This window comes from Delphinapterus leucas, chromosome 3, assembly GCF_059928025.1.
Source record: "Delphinapterus leucas isolate spDelLeu-1000000601 "Yukka" chromosome 3, BTC_Dleu_Yukka2, whole genome shotgun sequence".
In the NCBI taxonomy this organism is placed as follows: Eukaryota; Metazoa; Chordata; class Mammalia; order Artiodactyla; family Monodontidae; genus Delphinapterus; species Delphinapterus leucas.
Genome location: NC_143131.1, coordinates 71,795,968 through 71,823,949, shown reverse-complemented (window position 1 = coordinate 71,823,949; position 27,982 = coordinate 71,795,968). Strand labels below are relative to the sequence as shown.

The following is a 27,982-nucleotide window of genomic DNA, read 5'->3' as shown; positions in this document are numbered from 1 at the left end:
ATGGAACATAAGGGATAAATTGAAATGACTGAATATTCATTTAAGTGGCATACCAGGAGAGGAGAGGGCAGAGAGTGGGGCAGAAACAATAACTGATAAGAGCTGAGAACTTTCCAAAACAGAGTAAGACATGAGATCCCAGATGCAAGAAGCATTACAAACCTCAAAAAGAAAACAAATTAAAAAAAAAACAAAGAAAACAACGTTTAGTTACATCATAATAAAACTGCTTCAATTTTACTATGGACATCTTATAAACAGCCAAAGGAAAAAACAGATTAAGGGGGCAAAAATAAAACCAACATTTTTTCTCAAAAAAAAAATGGAAGCCAAAAGCAATGGAATGTATCCTCAGAATGATAAAATACAATAGCTACTAATTTAGCAAAAATGTTCTTTGAAAATGAAGGTAAAATAAGTAGTTTCAGGATACAAAAACTGAATTTGTTACCAGCAGCCATCTACAAAGGAAATACTGGAGGATGTTCTTCAGGAAGAAGAAATAAGATCCCAGATAGAAGCTTAGAAACTCAAGGAATCATAAAGTACAACAGACGAAGTAAATGTTTGAGTAAATATAAACACACATTAATTGTATAAAAATAATAATGTCTTAAGGAATTAGGAAGTATATATTAAGTAAACACAATATATATAACATGCAGTGGGGCAGTAAATTAAGTTGATGTGTTCTCAGGTCCTTACATTGTCCAGGAAGAGTATAATATAAATTTCTAAATAATACATAACTGTCAAGCTTATGGGGTAGAAGAAATGGATTAAAAATAATCAATCTAAAAGAAGGCAAAAAAGGAGAAACTGAACATAGGAGAGATGGGACAAACAGCAAATACAGTAAGTCCCCTACATATGAACGAGTTCCGTTCCGAGAGCACATTCCTAAGTCCAATTTATTCATTAAATCCAATAAAGTTAGCCAGGGTGCCCAATGAACACAATTGTCTATACATTACTGTACTGTAATAGATTTATAATACTTTTCACACAAATAATACATAAAAAACAAACAAAAAATAAAGAAAAGATTTTTAATCTTACAGTACAGTACCTTGAAAAGTACAGTAGTACAGTACAACAGCGGCATACAGGGGCTGGCATTGAGTGAACAGGCAAGAAGAGTTACTGACTGGAGGAGGGAGAGGAGGTGGGAGATGGTAGAGCTAAAGGATCATTGGCAATAGGAGACAGAGGGCAAGCTGCAATTTCACTCATGCCTGACGTTGATGGCACAGTTCTGGTTCATTGCTAGATTCAATTCTATCGTTTTTTCTCTTGAAAAAACAATCCAGCGATGTCTGGGTAGCTATATAGTACTGTACAGTAAAGTACACAAAAGCACAACCACTTGTAGAGGATGCACACAAATGACAATGTAAGCCAGACACGTGAACTAACATGTGACTGGACATGTGAATGCATGGTCGCATCTTTGAAAGTTCACAACTTGAAGGTTTGTATGTAGGGGACTTACTGTAATATGATAGATTTATGTCCATGTATATTAGTAATTGTGTTACATGTGTGTCAACTAAACATTTCAATTACAAAAATATCATTAAAGTAGATTTTAAAAATATATTCTTGCATATAACTCCTCAGGTTAAGATGCTTTTTCCACAACACTTAGAATAAAATCTAAACCCTTTCCTGGCTTTCAATGCAACCATAATTTAGCTCTTTCCTACCCCCAAACTTCCTCTTCTTGTAGTCACTATGCTCCAACAAGGCAGGCCTTTTTTTCGTTCCCAAAATATTCCAAGATAGTTCATGCCTCAGGGTTTTGCATTTTTGTCCCCTCTGCAAGCAACGGTTTCCCCAATTTCTGCAAAGCTGGATTCTCCTGTCAAATAGCAGTTTAAATAAAAACACTCTTTTAGAAGTTTTCCTTAGTGACCTAATCTAAAATATTCATCTACGTTAATTCTCTGCCTAGCGCTATTACTAATATTTTTCTTGTTTATTTATTTATGGTCTGTTACCACTAAAATGTAGTAGGGACCATGCCTGCTCTATTTATCACAGTTTCCCCAAGTATAGAACAGTGACTAGGACAGAGTAGATACTCAAATACTTAAAGAATGAATAAAGCTAACTTAGGTTTTAAACTTTTCTAACGGTTTTATTGCTCTCGGTGGTGGCTGTTTAAAGACCTTCCTGATACCAAAAGGTATCAAACGATATCAAGATCTCATTTATGTACATTAGTAATCCTTGAAAATGTGCACTGTATAATTTGTGTAAAATTTGCAGGAGTTTTTCCACCAGTCAGATATGTAGTACAGTCCTAGATATAACTATAATAACAACAGAGAAAAGTTTCAGAGGGAGGCTACTGAACTATCAAAAAGTTGCAATACACTTCTGAAGAACATGCGTGTTTGTATGTCTTTCCCAAATTAGAAAGGTGAGAGTAATATAGGTGGATGTTACAAAGCATAATTTTTTTTGGGGAAAAAAAGCTCCTTTCATCTACTCCTAAGTAAAAAAAAATAAAATAAAAAATTACCCCCTTACAGAAAGGTTGTTTTAGAGTGGTAATTCCAGTAACGATGATTGATATATTTTTGTTACTTCCTTTTTTACTCTTTGTTCTATACTTAGTTTTTTCACGTCAAAGCAATCATACTGGTCACATTTTCCATTAGAAAGACCAGTTTAATGGCTTTTAAAAAATAGCTAGATAATATTCCACTAAGTATATATGATAGAATTTGACCAATCTCTAATTGTTAAAGATTTTTCCTAATTTTTTATGATGATAAGTATTCCTACGGCTAACATTTTTGTCCATAAATTATTTTAAGGGCAGTTTAACTGAAGTGATTTTTGTCCACAACATTCCTTTAAATGGTATTTCTCAAGGGGAAGAGGGTGGGCAACACAAGAAGGTCCCAGGCATTTATGTCTAATTAGGAAAACAATATATATTGCGCAGAGGTGGGGGGATTACAAAGGCACTGCACAAGAAAGCCTAAGTTATTATATTTACTAAAGTAAGAAAAAGCAGTGGAAATTTATTAGGGGAGCTAATCTGGAAAACATTTTGCAAAGAATATGGAGCTAGACTTCAAAAAAGTGATAGGTCAAAAAAAAAAAAAAAAGTGATAGGTCTTAATGGTTGAAAACGTTCCAGATAGGTGGAGGCCCTGAAGGACGAGGTAACTATTTGTTAGTGTTCTTAAGTACTAGGGAACAGTTCTCACTCAGGACAACTCATCACAAAGCCTGAATAGTGAGCAACCAAGATTTTTTTAAATCAAAGATTTGACTCCTAACTCCCTTCACAAAAACAACCAAATTTCTTCTTAATCTCCATCATCCACGTCTTTTCCCCCCTTTTATTAGTTTCCCCTTTTTTTGTACCTTTGTCTAAGACTCTCATCTATTTTAAGTAATGGAAATAGGTAAATTCCTCTACTTCAAGGCATGTAACCTTACACAACATTATAATTACTCTGTGGAATTAAAAAAAAGACTGGGAGGTTGCAGCTTTAAAACATGCATTTATTTTAATCTTAAAAAAATTACTTATAACAGATTTTTCACACTGTAACAGAAACATTAGAGGATATTAACCAAGAGTTATTTATCAACTTGCCATATACCAAATAAGGAACATAGAACCCCATGATCTATTTAAAATGATCAGCAGATAATAAACACTGTGATTTCCTTTCGTTTACTCTGGCAGGAATGGATTCCAACCTAATAATTTCAGTCTTACTGCCACATAGGAGATGCTTTGTGAACCTCAATGAGGCTGCCAGGTCTAGGGCAGATGTAAGACCCACAGTGTCAGAAAGGAGAGTAAGACTTAGCAGGATGTGTTGTCACTGACAGACTTATAGCCACTTTTTCTCCACTTTTTCTTCCTCAAGGATCGCAGCTGCTTTCCACAGACACACCTGCTGACAGACTCCAATTCCTCTCTCCCAGTTACCATCTGCAGTGCCCTGGGGCTTGTCAATTTCCAACCTTCTTCCATACAGCAGAAGTGGAAGGAGCCCTCAGCGAAGTTCTGGATTCAACCTCAGCAGGATCTGTTTCACAAAATATTTCCCAGCCCCACTCCACCTCCAGCTGTTTCCAATGTTAGTACTTATGATTCTTACATCTTTTTTTAACTGTCACACTATGCATCTCCCAATAAAATTTAAAGTGAAAACTAATATAGAGTAACTGCCCTACGCATGCTTCTTTTAGATGGCTGGGAACTCTGATTCTCAGGATCTTTCGACCATTTATAGCTTGGGTATCTGTGCTCTTCAGGTACTTTGGTAAGGAAGGTGAAACTTAACATCTCTAACCACCCCTGCCAACCCAATTTTCTTAAGTTCTTCTGAAGCTTCCTAGTTTCCCATTCCAATTCCAGCTTTACGACAAAACTAGACCCTATGGCACAAAGAGATCCCACAGATGAAATTGCAGATACAGTTGAGACTTAAGCAAGGATCCCTAAATTGTGAGATGAATTTCTGGGTTAAAGGTACTCTGTATATGCACTTCAAGCCTGCCATTAGTACTATGTATAACCAAATAAAAGAGAGAGTTTATAGGTACAGAAAACAACACAACATTTTGAGGGTATATGGGAGTTGTCTTTTGGAAAAAACAAAACAAAACAGCACATTAGAAGGTATACGGGAGTTTGACTTTTTTCTATCTGATGACATATACTTTTTAATCTAAATGGAAACCGTCCATACTGGAATGTATTAAATAGGCAGAATTCTCTTGCCGGTTTCTCTGCTCTTGGTAGATGTCCTTCTGGCTTTAGCTGGTACCTGTAATGAAGAAACTTCTCACGAACAAATTCCACTGCCCTGAGGAAGGATAGAGCTGGAAGAGCCACTAAAGCAGGGAGCAGAGACGACAGAGGGACAGGTCTGTAAGGAAAGTCTCCAAGAAAAGGCAGCTAGAAAAACGAGAAGGTAAAAAGAGAAAGGGCGTGGCTGAGCTGAGGCAATTTCAGTGTTGTCTCAGCAAGAGCGGGGCTTAACTGTGGTTTTCTCCCGTAAGAAATCCGCTGGATCTTGAGTCGGCTCCCACCTCATTCACCAACCTTTATCTCTATCACCTTGTAGAGAGAGGGTGCGCTCTTGCCAACACAACCCAACCCACCTCTGGATCCTCACAGGCGCGACAGTGGCGCGCCTCCCGCCCACCTTCCTACCTGTGCTGCGCCTGCGCCTCCCGCGTGCGCTCTCAAGGTCAGCACCTCCCCCAGCCTCTAACCTAGCGCTCACGGAAGTGGCAATGAAGGACGTCCTGCGTAGCCTCACCTCTGCGTGGCGTGGGGTCGCCGGCGTTCAGCAGAGGGGAGGGACTTCCTGTCCCGCTCAGGCTGAACTTCCGGCAGAGCCGGAAGATCTTCTCTCTCGCGGTGTCGAGTGGATCCCGGCTGTAGAGTGGTGAGGGTAGGTCCTGGACGGCCCCGGCGACTCCTGGGCGTCTGGTCCACGACCTGTCCTTGGCGCCATGGTGAGTCTTCCTGTGAGGGCTGGAATAACAACAGTCGGGAGGAAGGGGCCGGGAGATCAGTCCTGTGAAGGGAGCCGGTCGGGTGCCCAGCTGAGGATGGAGCGGGCGGGAGCAATGGGGTGAGCGGTAGGACAGGACCTACCACCTGCCCCGGGGCGCCGGGGCCCTAGAGGAAGCAGCATCTGTCCTGCCCAACCGCGAGATCTGTTCAGGAGTATGGAATAGGTAGTCAGAATGTTCATGGCCCATTTACTGTGTATGGCCGTGGGCCAGGTGGTCCCAGAGTTGACCTTGCCTGGTTGATGATCTCCTCCCTTTACTCTCAGCTGTAGGGCAATGGCAAAGAAGTTCAGATCTTATAAATGCCTATAGCCTTTCCAGGTGGACACAGTACATTCCCTTCTTGTAAAGGATTACCACCTGTCACTTAGAGAAAGGGCAAAGTAAAGAAACGGCAAAGTCAGTTTGTCTTTCAAACTCAGCCCTTGTGGAGTTGGAAAAGGTGTCAAATAAAAAATCTGCACTTAATAAGCAGGGTCTGTATTCGAAAGGAATAGCAAGGGCGTGGACGACGGAACTATTGGAGTAGGGAGAGTGCCCTGACCATAAGATCTGCTAGAGTCTCAAGGATTAGGAAAAAGAGCTTCTCTTTTATGGGCAGGAGGAAACAAGGCTAGAAAGAACTGGGTGTGGGGAAGTGAGATGAAAGGGTAGTACGATTGGACTGTAAATCAGAGAAAGTTTTACCCCAACGCAAACCTGTTCTGAGGAAAAACTGTTGGGGGGTTATATCCTGTTTCAGACTGAGTGTGGGCCAAAGTTCAGGAACCTAGGGGAAGAGATCTTGGAATTTGGGTAATATTTTGTTCCGGTTGCTCTATGGGGACAAGCAGTTCAACTAGTCAGTTTTGAAGCAAAGAATGGGAATTTGCAGGTGCTATGTCTGCCCTTGTTATAGGTAAACAAGGTGGGTGGGTGCTCACCTAAGTCCTATGGGGACTGTTGGTTCTTTGCAGTAAGCCATTTACAGATCACAGAAGGGTGGCAATGGGAGGATTTCTTAACCTTTGCTGATTCCCAATATCACAGGGGTTTGGTAATGTTCAAAATTGTCAGTTACTTGACTATATAAAAGATTTCAAATCCTCATCTGAAGACATTCTGTCTTGGAATTTGGAGTTTGCCATATTTTTTCAGGATCAAATGTTGACATTGTTCAGCTGCTGTGTATGGTGATTGACTTTTGAATGATTTATAGAAACTTAACTGACTGTGAAACAAAAGAATTTCAAAATAATGTGGTTCCTGGTGCTCTCTACCAGCTAACCTCTGACTCGGGCACCGGTGTGTGTGTGTGTGTGTGTGTGTGTGTGTGTGTGTGTGTGTGTGTGTTTCTTTAAACCTCAGTGAATGGTACAATTTGTAATCATTAACAGTTTTTTTTTTCCTCCTTTTGTATCAATGAAATTAGACAAAGATAAGGAACAGTAGAACTGGAAGGCACCGAAGATAATAACTACCGTAACCACCTCCCCCCCTCCCCCCAACCCCAATTTAATAGAGGGAAGGATCTGACGTCTAGAAATAGGCAGTGATTTACCTAAAGTAGTGATAGTTTGGCACAGTCTGGACTATAACCCAAATCTCCAGTTCTTAAATTTCAGCTTAGTATTTGATATCTTGGTCTGAAAAGTTGAAGATAGGGTGTAATTAAAAACTTTAAATTTACAATTGTCACAAAGAAGCTGAATGTGAACTTGTTGTCAGTATTCTGTAGTAATAGAAGTAGAACCTCTCTCCCCCTGCCAGCTCAAAAAAAGGTAGTTTTGTTTTAAGCTAAGGTAAACTCATGATGTTTATCAAAATGCCACTTAAGAGAATGTCACCTGGAGAATGTCACCAGGAGCCAGATAGTTTACTCTCCATTTTGTTATTGCTTATAGTTCTGAGTTAATTACTAAGCTTGCAGCTTTACCTTCCCCAACTATGAAATTGATAATGTCTGTATATGCAAGTGTGGTCATTGCCTGGAATCCTTCAAAGGAAAGGGTTTAGCTATTATATGACGTGAACAAGGGTTGAATTTGTTTAGGATTCAGCTTAGTTGAATTGAGGTCTTGTGCACTGCTTGGTCCTAATGATATAATGAAAAGGGCACAGAAGTCAGAAAACCCAGATTCTGCCCATTATTATATGAATTGGGCAAAATCACTCAACATAGATAAGAATTCCAATTTCCTTCTAGATAAGAGAAGTGGAACTTGATAGGAATTAAAACACCTTTTAACTCTAATATTTATGATTTTGTGACTTCACCCAGGACTTTTTTTCAGAATTTTCAGAAAGTTTCTGATTAAGTAAAATTTAGTCTGATTTCCACTGTCCTGTCCCCCTATCCTCAAGTTTGATTTTTTTTTTTTTAAATCATTCACCTTTTCATTTTTTAATATATCAGGTTGGTAATACTTGGAATCTTTGTCAATATGTTTGGTCAAGTAATTTACTACTGTTTTAAATACAATTATGGAATGGAAAGCAAAGTCTTTTTTATTTTACACCTTGATTTTATTTTTGTTTTAGTCGATATAAACTCATGATCCAGACCAAGAATACTGAGTATTCACTCTTAATTTTTTTGCTTTCATGTTGTGAGAATGGATAGTCCATAGAAAATTTACTAAAGGAATAAAGCTATTATCTTTTTGAAAGTTATAGACCAACTTTAATCAAATAGATCTTTACACCATTTAGGCTGATTTGTGGGAGAAAAGTAGATTAGAGCTAAGTCCTGGAATTGTAGGAATCGCATGGCTTATTTTATCTATGTAATATCCTCTAGTAACTTTTACTGTGGGATTGTGCTGTGGTGTGTTAGTTGTGAAAAAAAGGTTGTGAACCTCTGCCTTAATCAGAGTTAATGAGAAAGTTTTCTTCTTGGGGAATGGGGAGGGCTGTTGGGAAGAGATAATGTGGTATAAGTTACAAGAGAAATACATGTAATGTGTTCAAAGAATAGTACAGAGAAAAGAAATTAATTCTAATGGGGGGGAGTCATGTAATAGGTGACTTCAACTGAGTTTTGAAAAGTGTATTAGGACACTAGTTCTCAACTTAAGTTCACATAGGATTCACCTGTGATGCTTGATAAAAATGCTTATCTGGTCTCCATTATTGGGGGGTGGAGTCTGAGAATTTAATTTTTAATGAGTTTTACAGTTAAGACTGAAACTCGTGGTCCTTAAAGCACTTTGAAGGAACTCTAATGCAGACATTAGAAACTTTGATGGAGATATTGAGGTTTTTGTGCTGAGTGATAATCAGATGTGTGGTTTGTTGATGTGGTGGATTACTTTAATTGATTTTTGAGTGTTGAACTAGCCTCAAATACCTGGAATAAATTCCAGTTTGTTGTGGTGTATAATTCTGTTGAATTTGATTTGCTGGTATTTTGTTTAGGCTTTTTGCATCTATGTTCATGACAGATACTGGTCTGTAGTTTTTGTTTTTCTTGTAATGCCTTTGCCTGGTTTTGGTAGTAGGGTAATGCTGTCCTCATAGAATGAGTTAGGAAGTATTCCCTCTGCTTCTGTCCTCTGAAAGAGATTGTAGAGACTTGGTATAATTTCTTCCTTAAATGTTTGGTAGAATTCACCAGTCCACCCTACTGGGCCTGGTGCTTTTTGTTTTGGAAGGTTATTAATTATTGGCTCAATTTCTTTAGTAGATATAGGCCTATTCAGATTGTCTATTTCTTGTGTCAGTTTTGGCAAATTGTATTTTTCAGAAATTGGTTAATTTCATCCAGGTTATAAAATCTGTGGGCATAAACTTGTTCATAGTGCTTCTTTATTATCCTTTTAATGTCCATGGATCTGTAGTGATATCTCCTCTGTCATTTCTGATATTAGTAATTTATGTCCTCTCTTTTTTTCTTACTTGGCTTGTCTAGAGGCTTATTGATTTTATTGATCTTTTCAAAGAACCAGCTTTTGGTTTTATTGATTTTTCTCTGTTGGTTTCCTCTTTTCAATTTCATTAAAAATAATTCACGTTATTTCTTTGCTTTTGCTTACTTTGGATTTAGTTTGCTCTTTTTCTTGTTTTGTAAGGTGGAGCCTTAGGTGATTGATTTAAGATCTCTTCTAATATATGCATTCAATGCTGTAAATTTCCCTCTAATCACTGCTTTTGCTGTATCCCATAAAATTTGATTAGTTGTGTTTTCATTTTCATTTAGTTCATAGAAATTAATGTTTTTAATTTCTCTTGAGATTTCCTCTGTGACCCCTGTGTTATTTAGTCTCCATGTATTTTGGGATATTCCAATTATTTTCTGTTACTGATTTCTAGTTTAATCCCATTGTGGTCTGAGGGCAGACAATGTATGTTTTCTATCCTTTTAATTTGTTAAATGTTTTATGGCCCAGAATGTGCAGTTTGAAGGATGGATTCTGGTCAAGTTTCATCAGTTTGCCACATAGTGGCGGAGATTTGGGCCTCTTCTCAGTTCTCTGACTTTTCTTCCACTTCTTTACTAATTCTTTCCAAAAGAGGCTTAGTTCAAATAATCGTAGAGACTGTTCTGTTGGTTAGCATTTGGTTGATTCAAGGTTGATTCTTTTTTTTTTTTTTTTTTGTGGTACGCAGGCCTCTCACTGTTGTGGCCTCTCCCGTTGCGGAGCACAGGCTCCGGACGCGCAGGCTCAGCGGCCATGGTTCACGGGCCCAGCCGCTCCGTGGCATATGGGATCTTCCTGGACCAGGGCACGAACCCGCGTCCTCTGCATCAGCAGGCGGACTCTCAACCACTGCGCCACCAGGGAAGCCCCAAGGTTGATTCTTAAGACTGGTTTATACTTTGGGCTCTGTCCACTTTTTAGATAATTAATTCGTTTGTTTGCTCTGGGATAGAAGCTTAAAGCAAATACAGTTGATTTTAGAAAATCAGAACATATTCTAAAGTGTTCATTTTTTAAGAGAGAATTTATTATTTTCTTACTATTGTGCCATGGTTTTCCCATGTTACTAAGTCAAGAATGAACACCAACTTGCCCCAAAGGAACTTTGAAGAAATAAACCCGTTTTGTACACTGCCCTCCTACTCTTTCTGTACCACCTACCCTTGAGTTACAGAAAAAAAAAATTTTTTTAAAGTCCTGGTGAGATGAACATTCTCTTGTTTTTAACTGAAATGATTATGTCTTTTGTTTCACCAAACACTTAAAAATCATGCTCTTACTTGAAAAGTATTTGTTCAATCATTCATTCATTGTCTGTTAAGCAGTATCTGTATGTCATGTACTGTTCTTGGCAACAGAAATATAACTGTTTATAAAACAGAGACATTCCTGTCTTTATGGACCTTATGTTTTATTGAGAAAGTCTGACAATAATCAAATGAGACATAATATTTTTCAGTCACGGTGAATACAATAAGGAAAGGTAGAACAGAGTTAAGGAAATGATTGGGGTGGTTATTTTAGATAGGGCATTCAGGGAAAGCCACAATGAGGAGGTGACATTGAAATAGATTTGAGTTCATATATGTATTCAGCCTGTATACCTGGTATCTTTGAATATGTGTTTATGAACTGCACCCTAAAAAAGTGTTATAGTGTCAGGCACAAAGCTCATAGTTTCTTTAACTATAGTGGGAATCTTTCAATAAAGCCATGTATTATCATCTTTCCATGCAGTGAACAGAAAAATAATAGAAATGTGTGTTTTAAAATCGTATATTAGTAGATGATATTATATTTTACTGAATAGATTACATTTTTTATGCCACATATTTTTAGTCTTTTAAGTTATTACAGATCTTGGGAGAATATAACTTATTCACTCAAAGTATTCTGATTTTACATTGTATCTTTACTTACATTAAACAGACTTAGTAATTCTTTTGTTAAAGTAAATTAAATATCTTTTGTGTTTTGACCATAAACAAAGATTTAGGAAAACCTGAAATAATTTCACCTTTGATACTTTGATGTTGAAGCTCAGGATTTTAATATCTGACTATAGTGTTTTATTTATTTTTTAAAAATTGTAAGATGTTACAAAAACCGACTGCTTAAACATGCGTATCTTTAAAAATGACTTTGGGAAGAATACAATAAATATATGGTATTGAAAGTCTGCTTGAACCAGAACTAGATGACCTGCATAGTTTGTTTCAAGGTTCTGTGATTCTGGATGTGTGATTTTGTGAATATTATTGATGTACTTTTAGTTAAATGTACATTGAGGGAACAAAGGAGGGAATATTCAATTTGTATGGAGTTTAAGGATTTCACAAAGGACTAGGTCTTTAAGGGTAAGTGGAAATATGTCAGGTAGATAAGAAATTGAGTGTTACTTTTCCTCAATAGCAATAATAGCTGCATTTATTTAAAGTTAATATTTATCTACTCTACTTATATTAACTAAATACTTATAAAGTTATTCAGTCTTGGGTTTTTTTTTTTAACTTCCTACTATTTTGTTTTTTAATCTCCGTATTTTACCTCCTTTTTTTTTTTAACCTCTGTTTTACAGATGTGGAAATGGAAGCACAGCGACATTAGAGTAATTCATCCAAAATCACATCTATTGGTGGTGGAATTTGACTTCTAAATCAGGCTGTTTGGCCACTATACTGTTGTGCCAATCTTATTGTTTATCTTTGATAAGTTTTAACTTACGAAAGGATTGAATTTCAAAAACATTTTCCTATAGAAGTAATATTATAATTAGTGATTATATTTCTAGAAAATCCTTCCCAACTTAGTTACTACCTAGTATCACATCTCATGGTATTAGAGAAATTAATTATTACTGTCATGTGTAGCGCTAATGATTGGCATTTCTAACTCAGATGCTAAATACATCTGACACTGCTGCAGTAAGTCACAATAAGGATTCTGTCATATTCCTTTTACCTTAACTGGCACTCCTTCACGCCAAAGCATTAATTTCCCTTAGGCCTGGGGTTGAACTAGTAACACTGATGAAGTGTGGAGCAATTAGAGAACTGGGGATGAGGACCTGTGGTGAATTGGAATTTCTTATCAGCTTAAGCATGTAGTGTGTCACATTTGTTCCAAGCCTGTCTCACAGCCCATTTCTTTTCCTGAGGGCTCTCAGGATTGGCTTGCTCCTTTTCTTTTCACTTGGATTACCTATTGCTTGCAACTAGAACTTTGTTCCCTCCCTGAGTTGCAAAGAAGAATGTGGTCTTGTAGAGTATTTTGCCTTCCCTCCCAGACATTCAGCACACTCTAGTAAAGGTTTTTACTGCTAGAAGAATTTGTAAAAGTTATCTCCCCATGTAACTTCTGACAGACCATGAACTAATTATCTATCTATCTAGCTAGATATTTATTATAAAGATCCTTTAGGGAAAAAAATAGAAGTGCTAGATGATAATGATGAATCTTTGCAATAAATTCTTGGAAGTAGAGAGGTTTGGATTGTGAAGAAGAGATGAGATGGAAATACTAAGGGACATTGGTTAGAGAAAGGGAGACTTTTCTCCAACAGTAGAAATTACTTAGGAAGTAGGAACTTCAACAAGCTCCATATTATAAATATATGATAGTAGACTGCCATCAGTTAATGTCACAGATAAGGCACTGCTAAGGCTATGGCCATTTTTCTTTTTTTTTTTTTTTTTTTTGCGGTACTTGGGCCTCTCACCGCTGTGGCCTCTCGCATTGAGGAGCACAGGCCCCGGACGCGCAGGCCCAGCAGCCATGGCTCACGGACCCAGCCGCTCCGCGGCATGTGGGATCTTCCCGGACTGGGGCACGAACCCGTGTCCCCCACATCGGCAGGCGGACTCTCAACCACTGCGCCACCAGGGAAGCCCTTCCTAGTCCAATTTTTAAGCCAAAAATGAATTTGAAAAGAATCTGGATAACTGCAATTAGAATTGCCAACGAAATATATATTCCAGTCAGGAGGGACAGATAAGAAAGCTTCGGTAAAATTCATTGTAGTGTAAGTAGTAACTTTAACTGAGACATTAGTTCTTTAAAACTATTTTTTTAATTTGATTTCAGCTAACATTTATTGAGTACTTATTCTTGACTTTAATAGTTTCTCAATCATTACTGTCAGAAGTAGTTATGGTCATCATAGTTCTTTCTCTTGATAGTCACTAAAAATTTTTTCAAATCATAAAGAAAATGAATCATTTAATAAGAGAATTGGCCAAGTAGCTAAGTTTAAAAAAAAAAAAAAAGGACTGTAGAACCTCTGGCGTTCACAAATCTAAGAGAAATTCCTGCAAACCACTATTTGAGGTAAGAATGCTGGGCAGTGGGCTAGGTGTACTCCTTTACATTAACTTGGAGCTCTGATTTCTATGCAGGTCTCCTATAAATATTAGCTCATTTAATTCTTATGAGGAAGTGATAATTATTCATTCCCATTAGCAATAACCACATATCACAGGCTTTGATGGTGGCTTAAGAAATGGGAAATATGTGAATGCCAACAATCTGTTGTTTATTTAATTAAAGTATTACAGTCATCATCAGTAGGCTTTTTTAAGATTTTGGAGATCATTTGCCAACTCCTGTCATTTTGTAGATAAGGAATGAGTCCTAGAGAGGGCTTCTCTGGTTGCTGTACTAATGCTAGTTAGTGACAGAACTACCTCGATTCTAGTGTTTGATTACTCAACATATTAAAATATTAACAGTGAATGCATTTTTCTAACAGTTAATATTGGGGTGCACATTAAGTTTTCTTGGCTTTTGTATTTGGCTTAAAATTTAGAGATAAGCTGAAATTTTTATTTTGAATTGTTTAATAAAGCTTTATTAGCACACTTACCAAAGTTTGAAAGTATTTGCAATATTTACTGCATTAAATTGAGAGGATTTATCTTGTAAAAATAGCTACAACTCTTTGCGTTTTTTTTTTAACATCTTTATTGGAGTATAATTGCTTTACAATGGTGTGTTAGTTTCTGCTTTATAACAAAGTGATTCAGCTATACATATATCCCCATATCTCTTTCCTCTTGCTTCTCCCTCCCTTCCACCCTCTCTATCCCACCCCTAAAATGGCTACAACTCTTAACTCTGAGGTATGCAGAGTGCATGATATATTGTCTTTCAGTCTTAAAGTGAATTGTTTTCTTCTTTATTGTGAATAAAGTTCAGTGTTTGGCATGTATAGGAAACTGAATATAGTGAAGAACAGTGGGCAAATGTATGTTTTATCCTTTTGTTTCATCTAAAAAGTAAATATTCGACTTGTAATGAAAGCCTGCCTTGCAAGGCACTTTCCTGGGAATGGGGTTGGGGCTAAGAAATGAGTTAAGCACAGTTCTAGTGGGGGAGAGACCCTTAAATTACAGCTCAGCATGATAAAGTCTGTTTTGGAATTATGCATATGTTTTTTAGTAGCCAGGAAGGTTTTATAGAGGAAATGAATGTTGAGGAATGAGGAGGAATTGGTTAGAACAAGCAAGATGATTTGTAAATGTCAAATATAAATTTATTAGTTTTGACTAATAGCTTTTTTGAGTATAGATATGTAGGGAAATTTTTTATATTGTCAGAAAATACTCTTACAGTTAAGGAAGAGTGGCAGAATTTAGGGATGTCTTACATTAAACCTTTTGTTTGTTACTTATCAGTATTATAATAAAACATTTATGCCTGTTTTGCTTAGAGATAAAGTAGCTTGTTAACATCTTTAAAAATATTTAAGTTTTCGTCAACATTTTAATGACTGTATGGTATTGCTTCACATAAGATATTGCATAATTTATTCAACCTACTATAACTGGAAAATTATCTTTTACAATAAACAACTAGGGACTTCCCTGGTGGCACAGTGGCTAAGAATCTGCCTGCCAATGCAGGGGACACGGATTCAAACCCTGGTCTGGGAAGATCCCACGTGCCGCGGAGCAGCTAAGCCCGCGAGCCACAACTACTGAGCCTAGCTCTAGAGCCCGTGAGCCACAACTACTGAGCCCACGTGCCACAAGTACTGAAGCCAGCGCACCTAGAGCCCGTGCTCCACAACAAGAGAAGCCACCACAATGAAAAGCCTGCATGCCGCAGCGAAGAGTAGCCCCCGCTCAATGCAACTAGAGAAAGCCGCTTGCAGCAATGAAGACCCAACGCAGGCCAAAATAAATAAATAAAATAAATAAATTTATAAAAAAATAAAATAAACAAGTATTAATTTCAACACATATGATGTTGAAATTAATAAAATGGTTTATGAATTATATTTAATTAGAGTGTCCCGTATTCTTGGGAAAAAGCATCTTGATCCTTGCACTCTATTTCTTCCCCCCCCACCCCCCTGGTACGCGGGCCTCTCACTGTTGTGGCCTCTCCTGTTGCGGAGCACAGGCTCCGGCCGCGCAGGCTCAGCGGCCACGGCTCACGGGCCTAGCCCCTCCGCGGCATGTGGGATCTTCCCGGACAGGGGCACGAACCCGTGTGCCCTGCATCGGCAGGCGGACTCTCAACCACTGTGCCACCAGGGAAGCCCCTTTGCACTCTATTTCTTGTTGGTCTCCCACTTTGCCTTATCAATTTATATCATAAGAAAAATATCTAAAGTTTTTTTCAGAGGTTAATCAAATTCTGAAAAACGGCTTTCTATCATCATCTTCAGCAGAAAATGTGGAGCTGCTATTACTGAATATAGTTATGTCAAATTCATGCATTCTACTAAGTTGTAGGTCTAATTAAGAGATTTAGGGGGAACCAAGGCATTTTATTGAAGGTTTGTGGTTTTGGACCTTAGTTTTAAAGTACGTTAAATTTCTTATTCTGAATTCGGAAACAATAAAAATTTCTGCTTGTACTTTTTACTCTAAAGAAATTAAATTTTGTGGTGCAAAACATCGATGTTGGCAAACCAGACTAATTCTGTAAACATTTAAATTTGAAAACCCATGTCGTTTGAGTTCAAATCATAGTTGTTGGTAATTGTGTTTTCCAATTCCCTTTCTGTCAATTTACCTTCTATATATTATGTGTATATAATTCTATTTGTAGTAACAGTTTGAACCATATGAAATTGCTGTTTTGTAGGTCAAAACAAATATCTGATTTCATATGGTTCAATCAATATGTCTGTTAAATATCAATAGACTTTATTCATATTCTTTAACTGCTTTCCTACCAAAACCTTTTATTTTCATTTCATTTGTTTAGCAAAGGCCTCCTTATTTTCAGGTCTGTTTACTGTGTCTGTAAGGGCTGGAGCTATGATATAAAACCAGATAAAGGCCATTGATAGCCTGTATAATGAACCGTGGGATTCTAGGGATGGTCTGTGGGGAGGAATTCTCCCTGCCTATTCATGATTGTTGTATGCTTTTATCTGCTTTGGCATTATGTGGAAGAATTTCTCTTCTGGGTGAAATTTAGATAGCCCTCAATTCTATTAAAGAACTTACTGGAAGTAATTGTTTTTAAAAATGCAGCTTGGGTTTGTCAGTCATCTACATGTATAAGTTCATCAGACCTTTCTTAAGTTTCTGGACATCCTCTCAGTCATATTGCCAAGATCTTGACCTGGATGTGGTTATTTTTCAAGATCTCTCAAACTTTGTCCACTTTGGTCATTTCTTTGGCTCTCTTGACCAGCTACTTAATTATCCTGCAGATTTAACCTGTAACTCCACATCTTTCATTTCTCTGATGTTGTACCTGAGCTACTGAGTCATGCAGACTTGTAGTTGCTTGGCAATTATTCATTCAATTCTTCCATTAACTTTTATGTCAAAATTCTCACGACTTGCTGCCCCTCCCCTCTTTTGGTTTACAGATCAACTCTCCACCCCATCATGGTTTTTAGGGAATGATCTGAGGACTTTGAAATGATATGTAATGAGTTTTCCAAAATGACTATATCCAGTGGAAAGCAGGGCATCAAAAGTCTTGACCTAGTTTTTCCTTATCCCACCCCAGCCAAGTTATGTAACCTTTGAAGACCTCAGTTTTTCAATTTAATACGTCTCTATACCTTTTGTGCTTCTGTTCAGTAGAACAAGGTCTCATAAAGTTTTACTTTCAACTTAGGCCTTCAGTCTCCTCTATTTCTGATTCATAAGCAATACCCACAGTTAACTCCTTTTTAGAATATTTAGCAGCCCCCTTATATTGGTTCCTTCCCTTTTGCCTTAAATATGTATATTTTCCCCCTTACAAATGTATATTTTTATATGTGAACCTTTCTTGTAACTGTCATATTTTCCTCTTAGTGCTTAATTTTTCCAAGGAATAATTATGGCCATTATTCTCATTTTATCTTTACGTAATCACTTAAGTTTAATCTTTACCTATTGATACTTTTCTTGCAGAGATAATTATTAACCTCATGCCTAATTCCTTTTTTTCCCTCTAAAAAATGTTCTTAATTTTGCTCTTGTTTTTGAAGCTGTTTTAGTTTAGGCTTTTATGGTGTTGGTTGGACTATTTCAGCAGATATCTAATCTAGCTCTTTGCTTCCAATTACTTTTACCCTCCCTCCACTTGATTTTTCCACTGTAGTGGCAGAGTTATCCTTCCAAAATATATTTGGTTTATTTACTTCCAGGCTTAGGATCCTTGACTTATTTCTGAGTACCTGCAGAAGAGTCCATTTTGGGCAACCCATACCAAAATCTAGCTGTGTGGAACTGCTCATTATTTCAGCTCATGCCATTTACATTCTTGGTACAAATAGGTGTACCTGTCTAAACTTGTATTCTTTTCCTGTCTGACATTGGGATACTACTTTAACCTTGTGACATTGGTTTAGATGTCACCTCTGTGGACAAGTCTTTCCCAGTTCTCTAATGTAGACTTAATCACTCCCTTTCTTGGAATGCTCCCATGACACTGGGCACTGACCTCTACCATACCACTTATCACATGTTATTTGTAGGTGGCATGAGGGGTGGTTAACATTTTAAGAGTTTGATAAAATCAACACGTGATGGAAGAAATAAGTTGTCCTCTCACCTTGATCTTAGATGTGGATTGTTTGCAAGACCTAAGGTAGACTAGATTGTAGCCAAATCAATGGTATTTGCATGTCAAAAGATAGAGAAAATTTTAGATAGGTTTTCGCCTAAAGAAATAGGATTGGAAAGTAGTTTTGTCGTTTGAAAGTCTAGAAAAGCAGTTTGAATAGCCAGAATTGGACATACTTATCCAGAACTATTTAGTGTTGGAGTATTTTATACTCTAGAGGGCTGTTTTGTGTATTTCTTCAGACTTCATTGCTACGTGAATGAAATATCCCTCAATGATGCCTTTTGCTCTGAATCACTACGTACCAAGCAGCCTGTTTATAATTTGACTTCCAGTGTATCATTAAGACAGTAATGGAGTGGAGCACTTAGTGAACTTGAGCATCTGATTCACTTGATAGCTTATGTTTCACTGTATATTAGTTGTTAGAACTCTTACAAATCTGATTATTGCCAGTCTGCCTGATGTAGAATTGGTTGTACCAGAGAAACATGTTCTGTGTGTGTTCTGAATGGCTGAGGATACAGCCAAGGTGGGAGGCCTGTGGTAGGGTTGTTAGTCCACTTCCTTGAGTTCCCTTCAGCCTACAACTTTTCTGTCAGTGGCTTTAGGATTCTGCCAGTCACTGAAACTAAAACATCCTGAAATAACCTTTGAGACATTCCTGTTTTATTCTATAGTTGTTTTCCTTCGTGGTCAGTCGCACTCAAAAGTCTGATTGGTTTTCTACTGACCAAGTTTTAGTTTTGTTCTTTCCTTCCTAGTTTCAACTGTTTCTACCTTAGTCTTAGGTTTTCTCTTTAATTGCTCAATATATTGCTGTGTCTAATTTTCATTATATGTTACTTGCATTATTTTATTCTCCTACCCCTGACTGTTTAAAAAGCCTTCCAAGGTGATCTTTATAGACGCCTCAGCTCGATGCCTCCTCTTGGTTTTAAAGACTCTTAACAATCTGAAATTCTGTCTTCATCTGATTTCTCACGATTCTTTGTCATATATTAAAGTCTGCTTTGGTTGAGGTAAGCTTTTTGCTGTCCCATGGTTACTCTGTTCACATTTGTCATTTAGCCTGGAAGTCCCTTCCTTGATTTCAGTTTACTCATCCACTCTATGAAACTTTTGTATTCAATTTTTTGAATTTTTGTAACTGTTGTTCATAGTACTATGCAGTTTTGTGCTCCAACATTGTCTTAATAATATTTGTTGTTACCTAATATGATAATCTTGGATTTTAAGTTCTGTTAAGACAGATTGTTTTGTAGTAGTGTCATTCATTCTTTCAACCCTACTATGTACGTTGAATTATTCTAAATGTCATTGCTCTGAGTATTTGGGTTATAATAGTCAGTGAAACACAGAAGTCCTTTGCCAAGTTTCTAATAATAGCCAGTAAGATATTGGATGTATGTTAGGCAGACAGCCTATATTTGTTAATTAAATTTTTGTTTGCTTTTCTCATTTATAGATATAAATAAATAATTTCTGTAGTGACATAGTTTGAATTTATAGATTTTTAACATTGTTTGGCCAAGACCCTAACTCATTTGTCACTATAATATATAGTGATTCTATATAGTTCTTATCACCAACGTAAGAGAGGCTGCACCTCTCCTTCCTGCAGTACTGCTGCTACCTTTAGTGCAGTTCCTCCTTTCATACCTGGGCAGTTGTCTTAGTGCTGCTGGGTTATCCCTCATCCAGTCTTTACATGGTATCCAGAGCAACTTTTCTTAAATACTGATCTGGTCATATTACTTTTCATGGGTTTCCTTATTGTTTCCAGGCTAAATTCTAAACCTGTAAGTTTTGTGCTTTAGTATCTGGTTTTGGACTACTGTCATCCTATGGGAAGCAGATATCACTGATAGTTTATCAAGCTGATTCCACCGAGTCTTGACTCATGCTTTACTTTCCACAATCCCCTTTCACAGCTTTTTGCCCTCAGTACTCTCTCTCTCTCTTCTCTCTTGCTGTGTTCTCATAGAATCTTCTGCCTGTTGTCTCATAACTTTGTATTGTAAGGGTCCATTTACTCTGTTAGTGGACTGGTTGCTCATTGATGTCAGGGACTGTGCTGTTTCTCCCTATTGTGTGCAGGTGGTTCAGTGCCTGAAGTGTGTTACTTGATAAATGTTCATTGAATGCACTGAAATAACTTAGTGCATTCGGTTGGAAATTAGGGGTCTGGGTTCTGGATAAGTCTGTGACTGAGTAGTTCTGTGGTCTTCGCTGTTTGGACCCTGACTTCTTCATTTGTAAATTGTACAGAGATGGTTTGCTTAACTGCTCAGTGTGTGAATTCTAGGTTTTATGTGAATCTAGATTGAAATAACAAAGTTCACCCCTTCTTTGTAGTATAAATCATTTGAGCATCTCTAAGAAGTCTGTTTCAACATGTCTAGCTATCACTAAAATATGTAAAAAGTTAAGAAACCGAAAATAGCAACGTCATTGGGTAACAGCCTCTTTCTTTTTTTTCCCTTCTTACTTATTCAAGGGGGGTGATAATTAAAACCCTTTGGGTGGTGTGAGTCCCAAGTATGTATGCTGATTTGCCTTCTGATGCTAAACAATGTATACTTTGTTTCAGTCTGTTGTCAGCAGCAGAGCTAGTTTAATGAAACAAAATAAAATGTCAACTCCGCTGAGGTTGACATAATATTGTTCCAAGTTTGAATTTTAAAATTGCTGGGACTTCTGTGTTTGATCCCTGGTCGGGGAGCTAAGATCCCACATGTCTTGCGGCCAAAAAACCAAAACATAAAACAGAAGCAATATTGTAACAAATTCAATAAAGACTTTAAAAATGGTCCACATCAAAAAAAAATCTTAAAAAAAATTGCAAGATGTTTGTTTTTAGGTTTGGGGAGTTTTATTGTCAAGCAAGGTAAAATACTGCTGTTTGATATATTTTATTTCTTGGAGAATTGTTTAATTTTCCTTGGTAAGAATTTTTTTAACCTACCCAGAAACGATTACTAACAAAAATTGAAATCATTCTTCTGTAGACTAAAGGCAAATAACTTTTTCTTGCTCTTCATGGCCTCAGGTTAATAGATGTGGAAAGGTTGAAACCTAAGTTGCCCCAGTGTTTCGCCCTTCTTGGGTGCTTATGAGCTATTTCATAATTGACTTTCCCCAGTTCCAGTTATCAAGAGAATTGGGGCCTAGGGGCAATGAATCCAGACAGAAACCATCTCTTTGGTCAAGTTATTGTTTTGAGGCCCTAATAAAACCATTAAGGCCACTTGGGTCAATGACCCATATGGTTGTGTGTTTGAGAGTTCAGCCATGATGGACTTTATCGTTTCAGCGCATATCTACCCAGTTTAATAGTTTTTTGTTATGAAATTTATGTTTGTTTATGCTTAAATTTACTTAAGCATTATCTTTTTTTTTGTTGTTGTTGTTGCCGTACGCGGGCCTCTCACTGTTGTGGCCTCTCCCGTTGCGGAGCACAGGCTCCGGACGCAGGCTCAGCAGCCATGGCTCACGGGCCCAGCCGCTCCGCGGCATGTGGGATCTTCCTGGACCGGGGCACGAACCTGTGTCCCCTGCATCGGCAGGCGGACACTCAACCACTGCCCCACCAGGGAAGCCCCTAAGCATTATCTTTTAATTAAAAATAATGAAAAATATTCAGGAAATTTGGTTTTTAAACATTTCAAAAATTCTGTTTTGTATAAACTTAGACATACATAGACATTTAAATTGGTCAGTGAGGGCAGGTTATTTAAATGCCTTGTTTTTAAATTTCAAATGATTGTGTCTCTTAGTTAATGAATTGAGTTTTTAATATGTTAATCCCTGGCATGAACACTGTAATTGTCAATTGTATAGTAATGTCTCAAAAGTTGATCTAAGTTTAGTATTAATAATATATTAAATTGATAACATATAATTCTATAAAATGGTTGCGATTTTGAAGATATATTCCAAGGACTCTTTTCTAAATATGTATGAAAAGGAATAACTTTGGGGACATATATTCCATATAATTTAAAAATTACTTCTCCAAAAAATTAGGTAGATTCTTGTATTGGGAAAAAAGCAACATATTTTCTTTCAGTACCACATATATGGTCACCTAACAGCTGATTCATTCTCAGAAAGATTTATTGACTTCTATTAGAAAGTTGGAAGAAAACTTCTATTATACAATATATTTAACCCAGTATATAGATGAGGTTTTGAGAAAGTATTTTCATTTAAAAAGATGGAAATGGCATAGTAAGGTAAATGAATGGAGTGAAGTTACACTTTTCCATTGAATGTTTTTTAGTCAAACATTAACTACAACATTGAGAATGAGTTTGCCTTTCTTGGGGTTGATCTCTTTAGTTCCTCCTTTGCCTCAATATACCATCAGTCTCTGAATTCTTCAACAATATCCTTAGAATGCATTTTTCTTCTGAGTACCAGAGATAACCACAGTAATTTAAAGCGTCATCATTTCTGGTCTGGATCATTGCAGAAGCCTAGTTGCTATTCTTAATTCTAGTCAGTCCAATTTGCTGATTTTTGTTTGTTTTTGCCTTCACATGGTTTACATTCTTCAGTAGTGGGTTTATCAGCAGTTTATGCTTAGTGATTTGGAGTAAGAGGAGAGAGTTTGGCAAGATGCCTCTTTTTCCCAGTTCATCACAGTCCATCATATATATATATCTTCCAGATCAGTCTTTCTGAAATGCCATTTAATACCTGTAACATTTATTAGGTGTGACTAAGATATGATTTCTGCTATTAAGGAGTTTACACTTTAATAAATTGTTATATATGTTTATGAGAGATTGTACTAGATGACCTTGAAGATACTGTGATACTATCACATTTCTTTCAAGGCTAGATTGAGGTTCACTTTGTCCACAAAACTTTCCCTGGCTAAAAAATTATCTTTTGCTTTTAAGTCTATAATCTCAAATAGACTAACCTTCTGACCTACTTGCTAATGTATTTCTTGGCCTTGTTCTGCCTGAAAGAGTTCTTTGTAGCGGCATTCATTGTATGGAGATTGCAGAACTTCTATCACAATCTACATAGAAAATAGGATAGTAAATTCAAGTGATAGGAAATGTGAAAGAAAAAGGTAAAAATGTAACCTTTGATGTTAGGTGAATGTAAAAGTGGTCTGAATCTTAACCCAATTGATAGAATTTAAGGCATTAAAATATCCACAGTGAAACCAGAGTTGAGGCAGGTTTCAAAGGCATTTTAAAAACAGTCCTGTTTAAGAGCCATTTTACTTTTTTAAAGAACAGTAAGTACATTTTTGTTCTCTTTTTAAATTAGGCATTTGTTCTTTTACTAATTGATTTATAAGAACTCTATATAATATCTAACAAGTGGATTATCCCTTTGTGATATGATTTACATAGCTTTTCCCAGTTAGTCTTTTGACATTATTTATATTGTTTCTCTGTGAATAAATTTGATTTGATTTTTCTTAAAATCTCATATTGTTGGAGCAGTTTTAGGTTTGTAGCAGAACTGATCAGAAGGTATAGAGGGTTCCGTATCCCCTGTCCTGGCATGTGCGCAACCTCCCCCACTATCAACATCCCACATCATGATAGTGCATTTGTTACAGTGGTGTACAACCTATTGAACAGTTGATGAAACCTGATGTTTGCAAAATTTTTTTGTGTTCTTTTATCACTTAGGAGACATGTCATTTTTTATGGTATGATTCCATTTATTTTGTTTTTTAAATTTATTTTTTATAGAAGTAACATTGGTTATTTTTTGCAAAGTCTCTTGTATTTTTGAAATTAAAAAAAATTATCCCATAATAGTAGTGGTAATAATGACAATAGTACTAATTCATATTGACTGCTTACTCTGTAACAGGCACAATTACTAACCACAGCTTGATTAGTAGGTAGGTTGAATTATTAGCTTCATTTTATAGAAGAGGAAATAGAGGTACAGAATGTTTGAATAACCTGTCCAGAAGGCATGCAGCCAGTAGATGGCAGATTCTGTCCCAGGCAGTTTGGGTCCAGAGTCCATGCTCTTAAACCAGATAAACTATACTACTTTTTAAAAAACATTTTAACATTTTTTAAAATGCACTTGTTTGGTATTGAGGAAGGAATTCAACTTTATTTTTGGACTGCTTAGATAGAGGAAGAGCCAACAAAGAGGAGTATAAAGAAATGGTCATCTAGGTGGGAGTAAAGCAAGGGATTTGGTAGACCTTGTTGGGATTATGCTGAGATTTAAGATAAGGAAGGATAATTTGGCAAGGTGAAGTGATTGTGATTGTAGGTGTTTTAATGGAATGGGCCGAAGCAGAAGTCAGATGGGAACTGTGTGGGCATATGAGAACATAGAAACAGTGAAAACAAGTCTTTTGCAAAGTGGCTACGTATTTGAAGAAGGGGAGGGCTGTAGAATAAGAGAAAATTATTGGTATTTTTTAGAAAGGTGAAAGGTGTTAAAATGCTGATAGGAAGGATTTAAATAGAGAAGAGATTAAGGAAGATACAGGAGGGAAGCTATTCATTGATTAAGTTTCCTGAAAATCAATGAGAGGATTTGCTCTGAAGCATAGATAGAGGGATTTGCTTTATACTGAAGATGCTCTGTTATGTCTAGAGGGTGTGGAAGAAGGGTGCAGATGCAAGTGATTGTGAGCTTGTCCATGGCAAGTGAGAGTTCTCATTTGATGCTGTTGTTTTTCTCTCTGTGAACTGGAAGATGTTCTCTACTGAGTAGAGAGTTAGAAGTTTGGTGGGGGGGATAAATTAGGAGTTAGGGATTAGCAGATACAAGTTACTATATATAAAATAGCTAAATAACAAGGTCCTATTGTATAGCACAGGGAACTATATTCAATATCTTGAAATAACCTATAATGGAAAAGAATATGAAAAAGAATATATGTGTGTGTATATATGTATGTATGTATAACTGAATCACTTTGCTGTGATTGTAAATCAACTATACTTCAATAAAAAGAATTTTTAAAAAAAGTTTGAGGGAAGTTGGAGGTGTGAGGAGATGGGAGAAGGTTTGAATTAGGTATTACGGAGAACAAGAGAGGGATTGATGAGAGCAAACTACGGGCATTTTTGGACCTTGTTGAAGGCCCACCCACTGGAAGTTGGTGATGACAGTATTAATTAAAATTTTTTTTCTAGTGACTTTCAGGCCAGTTCTTCCATCACACTTACTATAGTTAATGCTCTTTAGTCATTCACTACCACCCTAGAATTTAAAAAAATGCATACTGCTTTTAGACCTAGCCAAGGTAGTGCTTTAAGTGTGTTGAATAGAGTAACTTTGGAGAAGGATGAAAAAAACAAAATCACCATTTTTCACTTCATTTTGGTACACTTTAGTAATGGAGAACGTTTCTTGGGAATAGATTTTGAATGTGTATGCTACTTTAACTTGTAGAGGATTATGAGAGGGGATCATGTATTTTAAATTTAAACATATGTGGTCTTGAATACCTAAATGGCAGAATAATATGTATTTTGGTAGTAAATCCATCTTTCTTAAAGTATAATTTTCAAAATGTATAGAAAGCTTTTCAGCAATGTCCTCAAATCTAAATTCGTTCATTGTTAAACTTGTTTGTTTGTTTCTTTACACAGGGTGTGATAGGTATACAGCTGGTTGTTACCATGGTGATGGCCAGTGTCATGCAGAAGATTATACCTCACTATTCTCTTGCTCGATGGCTACTCTGTAATGGCAGGTAAGGCAAGGATAGGCTGATTCTGACTGGCACTTTCAAATCTTTGTTTAGTTTACCAGGCTGATTAACTTCCTAGAAGTTAAGTGCTAATTCCAGTTTTCTAAAAACATGAAAAAAGAAAATAATGAGGAAAATCTAGCTTCCTTATTTCTCTTACTTGAGATATTAGTAGTTTATCTGTTTAGTGCAAAGGTAATTGGGTCATGGTCAAGAATTTAGTCCCTTCCTTCTCTATCCCTTTCTGTCCATGGCCACTGGAACTATCACATGACTTTTCTAGTTACCTTTAATAAAAGTTGGTCAACAAGAGGAAGAGACTATAAATCGAAGTGCTTAAATATTTTTACCATTGTTGGAAAAAGTGATTCAAAGCACATATCCTATTATTGGTGACTTACTTGAGAGTTTATTATGAGAATTAGGGGCCCTTTTTTTACTGAAAATAATTTTAAACTTTAATTTAGTAAGGAGGCGATGAAGTTGTTTTGTAGGATTTTAATTTTGTTTACTGCACTTTAAGCTTACTACTGTCCCCTCCTTCTGCAGAGGAGGTAAGTTACCTTGCTGAAATTTGTACAATAAAAGAATAAAATCAAAAGTAAAGAAGTTAAATATAGGAGGTGTAGTGAGGCAAAAGCAGTAAAACTCTGCATACAGAAATACATGCCACAATCTTGTATAATTCTGAAAGGTAAATTATAGATTTGGTACCATGACTATAGTTTTACTCCAATTAATTGTCTCTAATAAATAACCAAATTCTATTATTGATTTGTATATCAGTTTTCTTTTGTTTATTAGACCGTTTGAAGTTAGAAAGCAATGGATAGCTATAATCCTCGTAATGATTTCATATATTGCAAGACCAATAATAAGCAATTCTATCCATAAAGCTTAAATTTGTTTTCTAGTTTCAAGTATATTCTTCTTCTCTAATGCTTTATACTTTTTCCATATCAGTGTTTAAATAGGAAAATATTATTTAGACCGCTTAAAAAGTTTTTTTGAATACTTATAGGCACACACGTGTGTGGAATGTGTGAGAGAACAGCAGTTTAAAAATGTGTATTTTATTAGCAAAGTAAATAATGACTAAAGTTTTAGTAAAGTTAAATAAAAGCTTCATCAAAGCTATTTATAAGTGAAAAAAGTAAATCATCTGTGACTAGTTTTTAACTATGTGCGTTTATGCCCTGTGCAATCTTGCTTCCTTTTTTTTGCTTAGCAAAAACCCTTTTTCGGGGCTTCCCTGGTGGCGCAGTGGTTGAGAGTCCGCCTGCCGATGCAGGGGACACGGGTTCGTGCCCCCGTCCGGGAGGATCCCACATGCCGTGGAGCGGCTGGACCCGTGAGCCATGGCCGCTGAGCCTGCACGTTCGGAGCCTGTGCTCCGCAGCGGGAGAGGCCACAACAGTGAGAGGCCCGCGTACCGCAAAAAAAAAAAACAAAAAAAAAAAACCTTTTTCGTAGATCATGAAAGGGTGAACATCTGCTGGGCAAATACCATTAATTCTAAATAAAAGGAATCTGAATTAATAAACTAAGTAAAATACATATTAAGGTAGCTTGTTTTCTACTAAGAATTGCACATTTCTAGATTTTGTTTATGATGAGTCTCCAGGGAGACTTCCAGGTCTCTTTCGGCTTTAAAGATCTTTGCAGTCATGTGCCTTTTTAGTCTATAGGCAACTTCTACTTTCTCACATAATCTGCATCGCATTTGTTTCTATAAAACTAAAACTTCAGAGCTTGAAAACTGATTCTCTTTGTTAATATTGGAACAATATATTTA

The 27,982-nt window shown here is 36.7% G+C and overlaps 1 protein-coding gene across 6 annotated transcripts in view; it reads left to right on the top strand.

Moving 5' to 3' along the window:
* Window positions 1–5,369: 5,369 nt before the first annotated feature.
* TMEM161B (transmembrane protein 161B) overlaps window positions 5,370–27,982 on the top strand; it is an 84,240-nt gene continuing 61,627 nt past the window's right edge. For 2 of the 6 annotated variants that reach the window (XM_089909105.1, XM_022593237.2), the window contains exon 1: window positions 26,090–26,190. Coding sequence is in view for 2 of the 6 variants with exons in the window: in XM_089909103.1 (XP_089765229.1) it covers window positions 5,500–5,502; window positions 26,087–26,190 (107 nt within the window). In the remaining 4 variants the exon portion in view is untranslated. Of the gene's footprint in view, window positions 5,503–26,086; window positions 26,191–27,982 lie in introns of those variants that run through there. The other 4 variants (XM_089909103.1, XM_022593218.2, XM_089909104.1 and 1 more) reach the window with 4 other exon arrangements.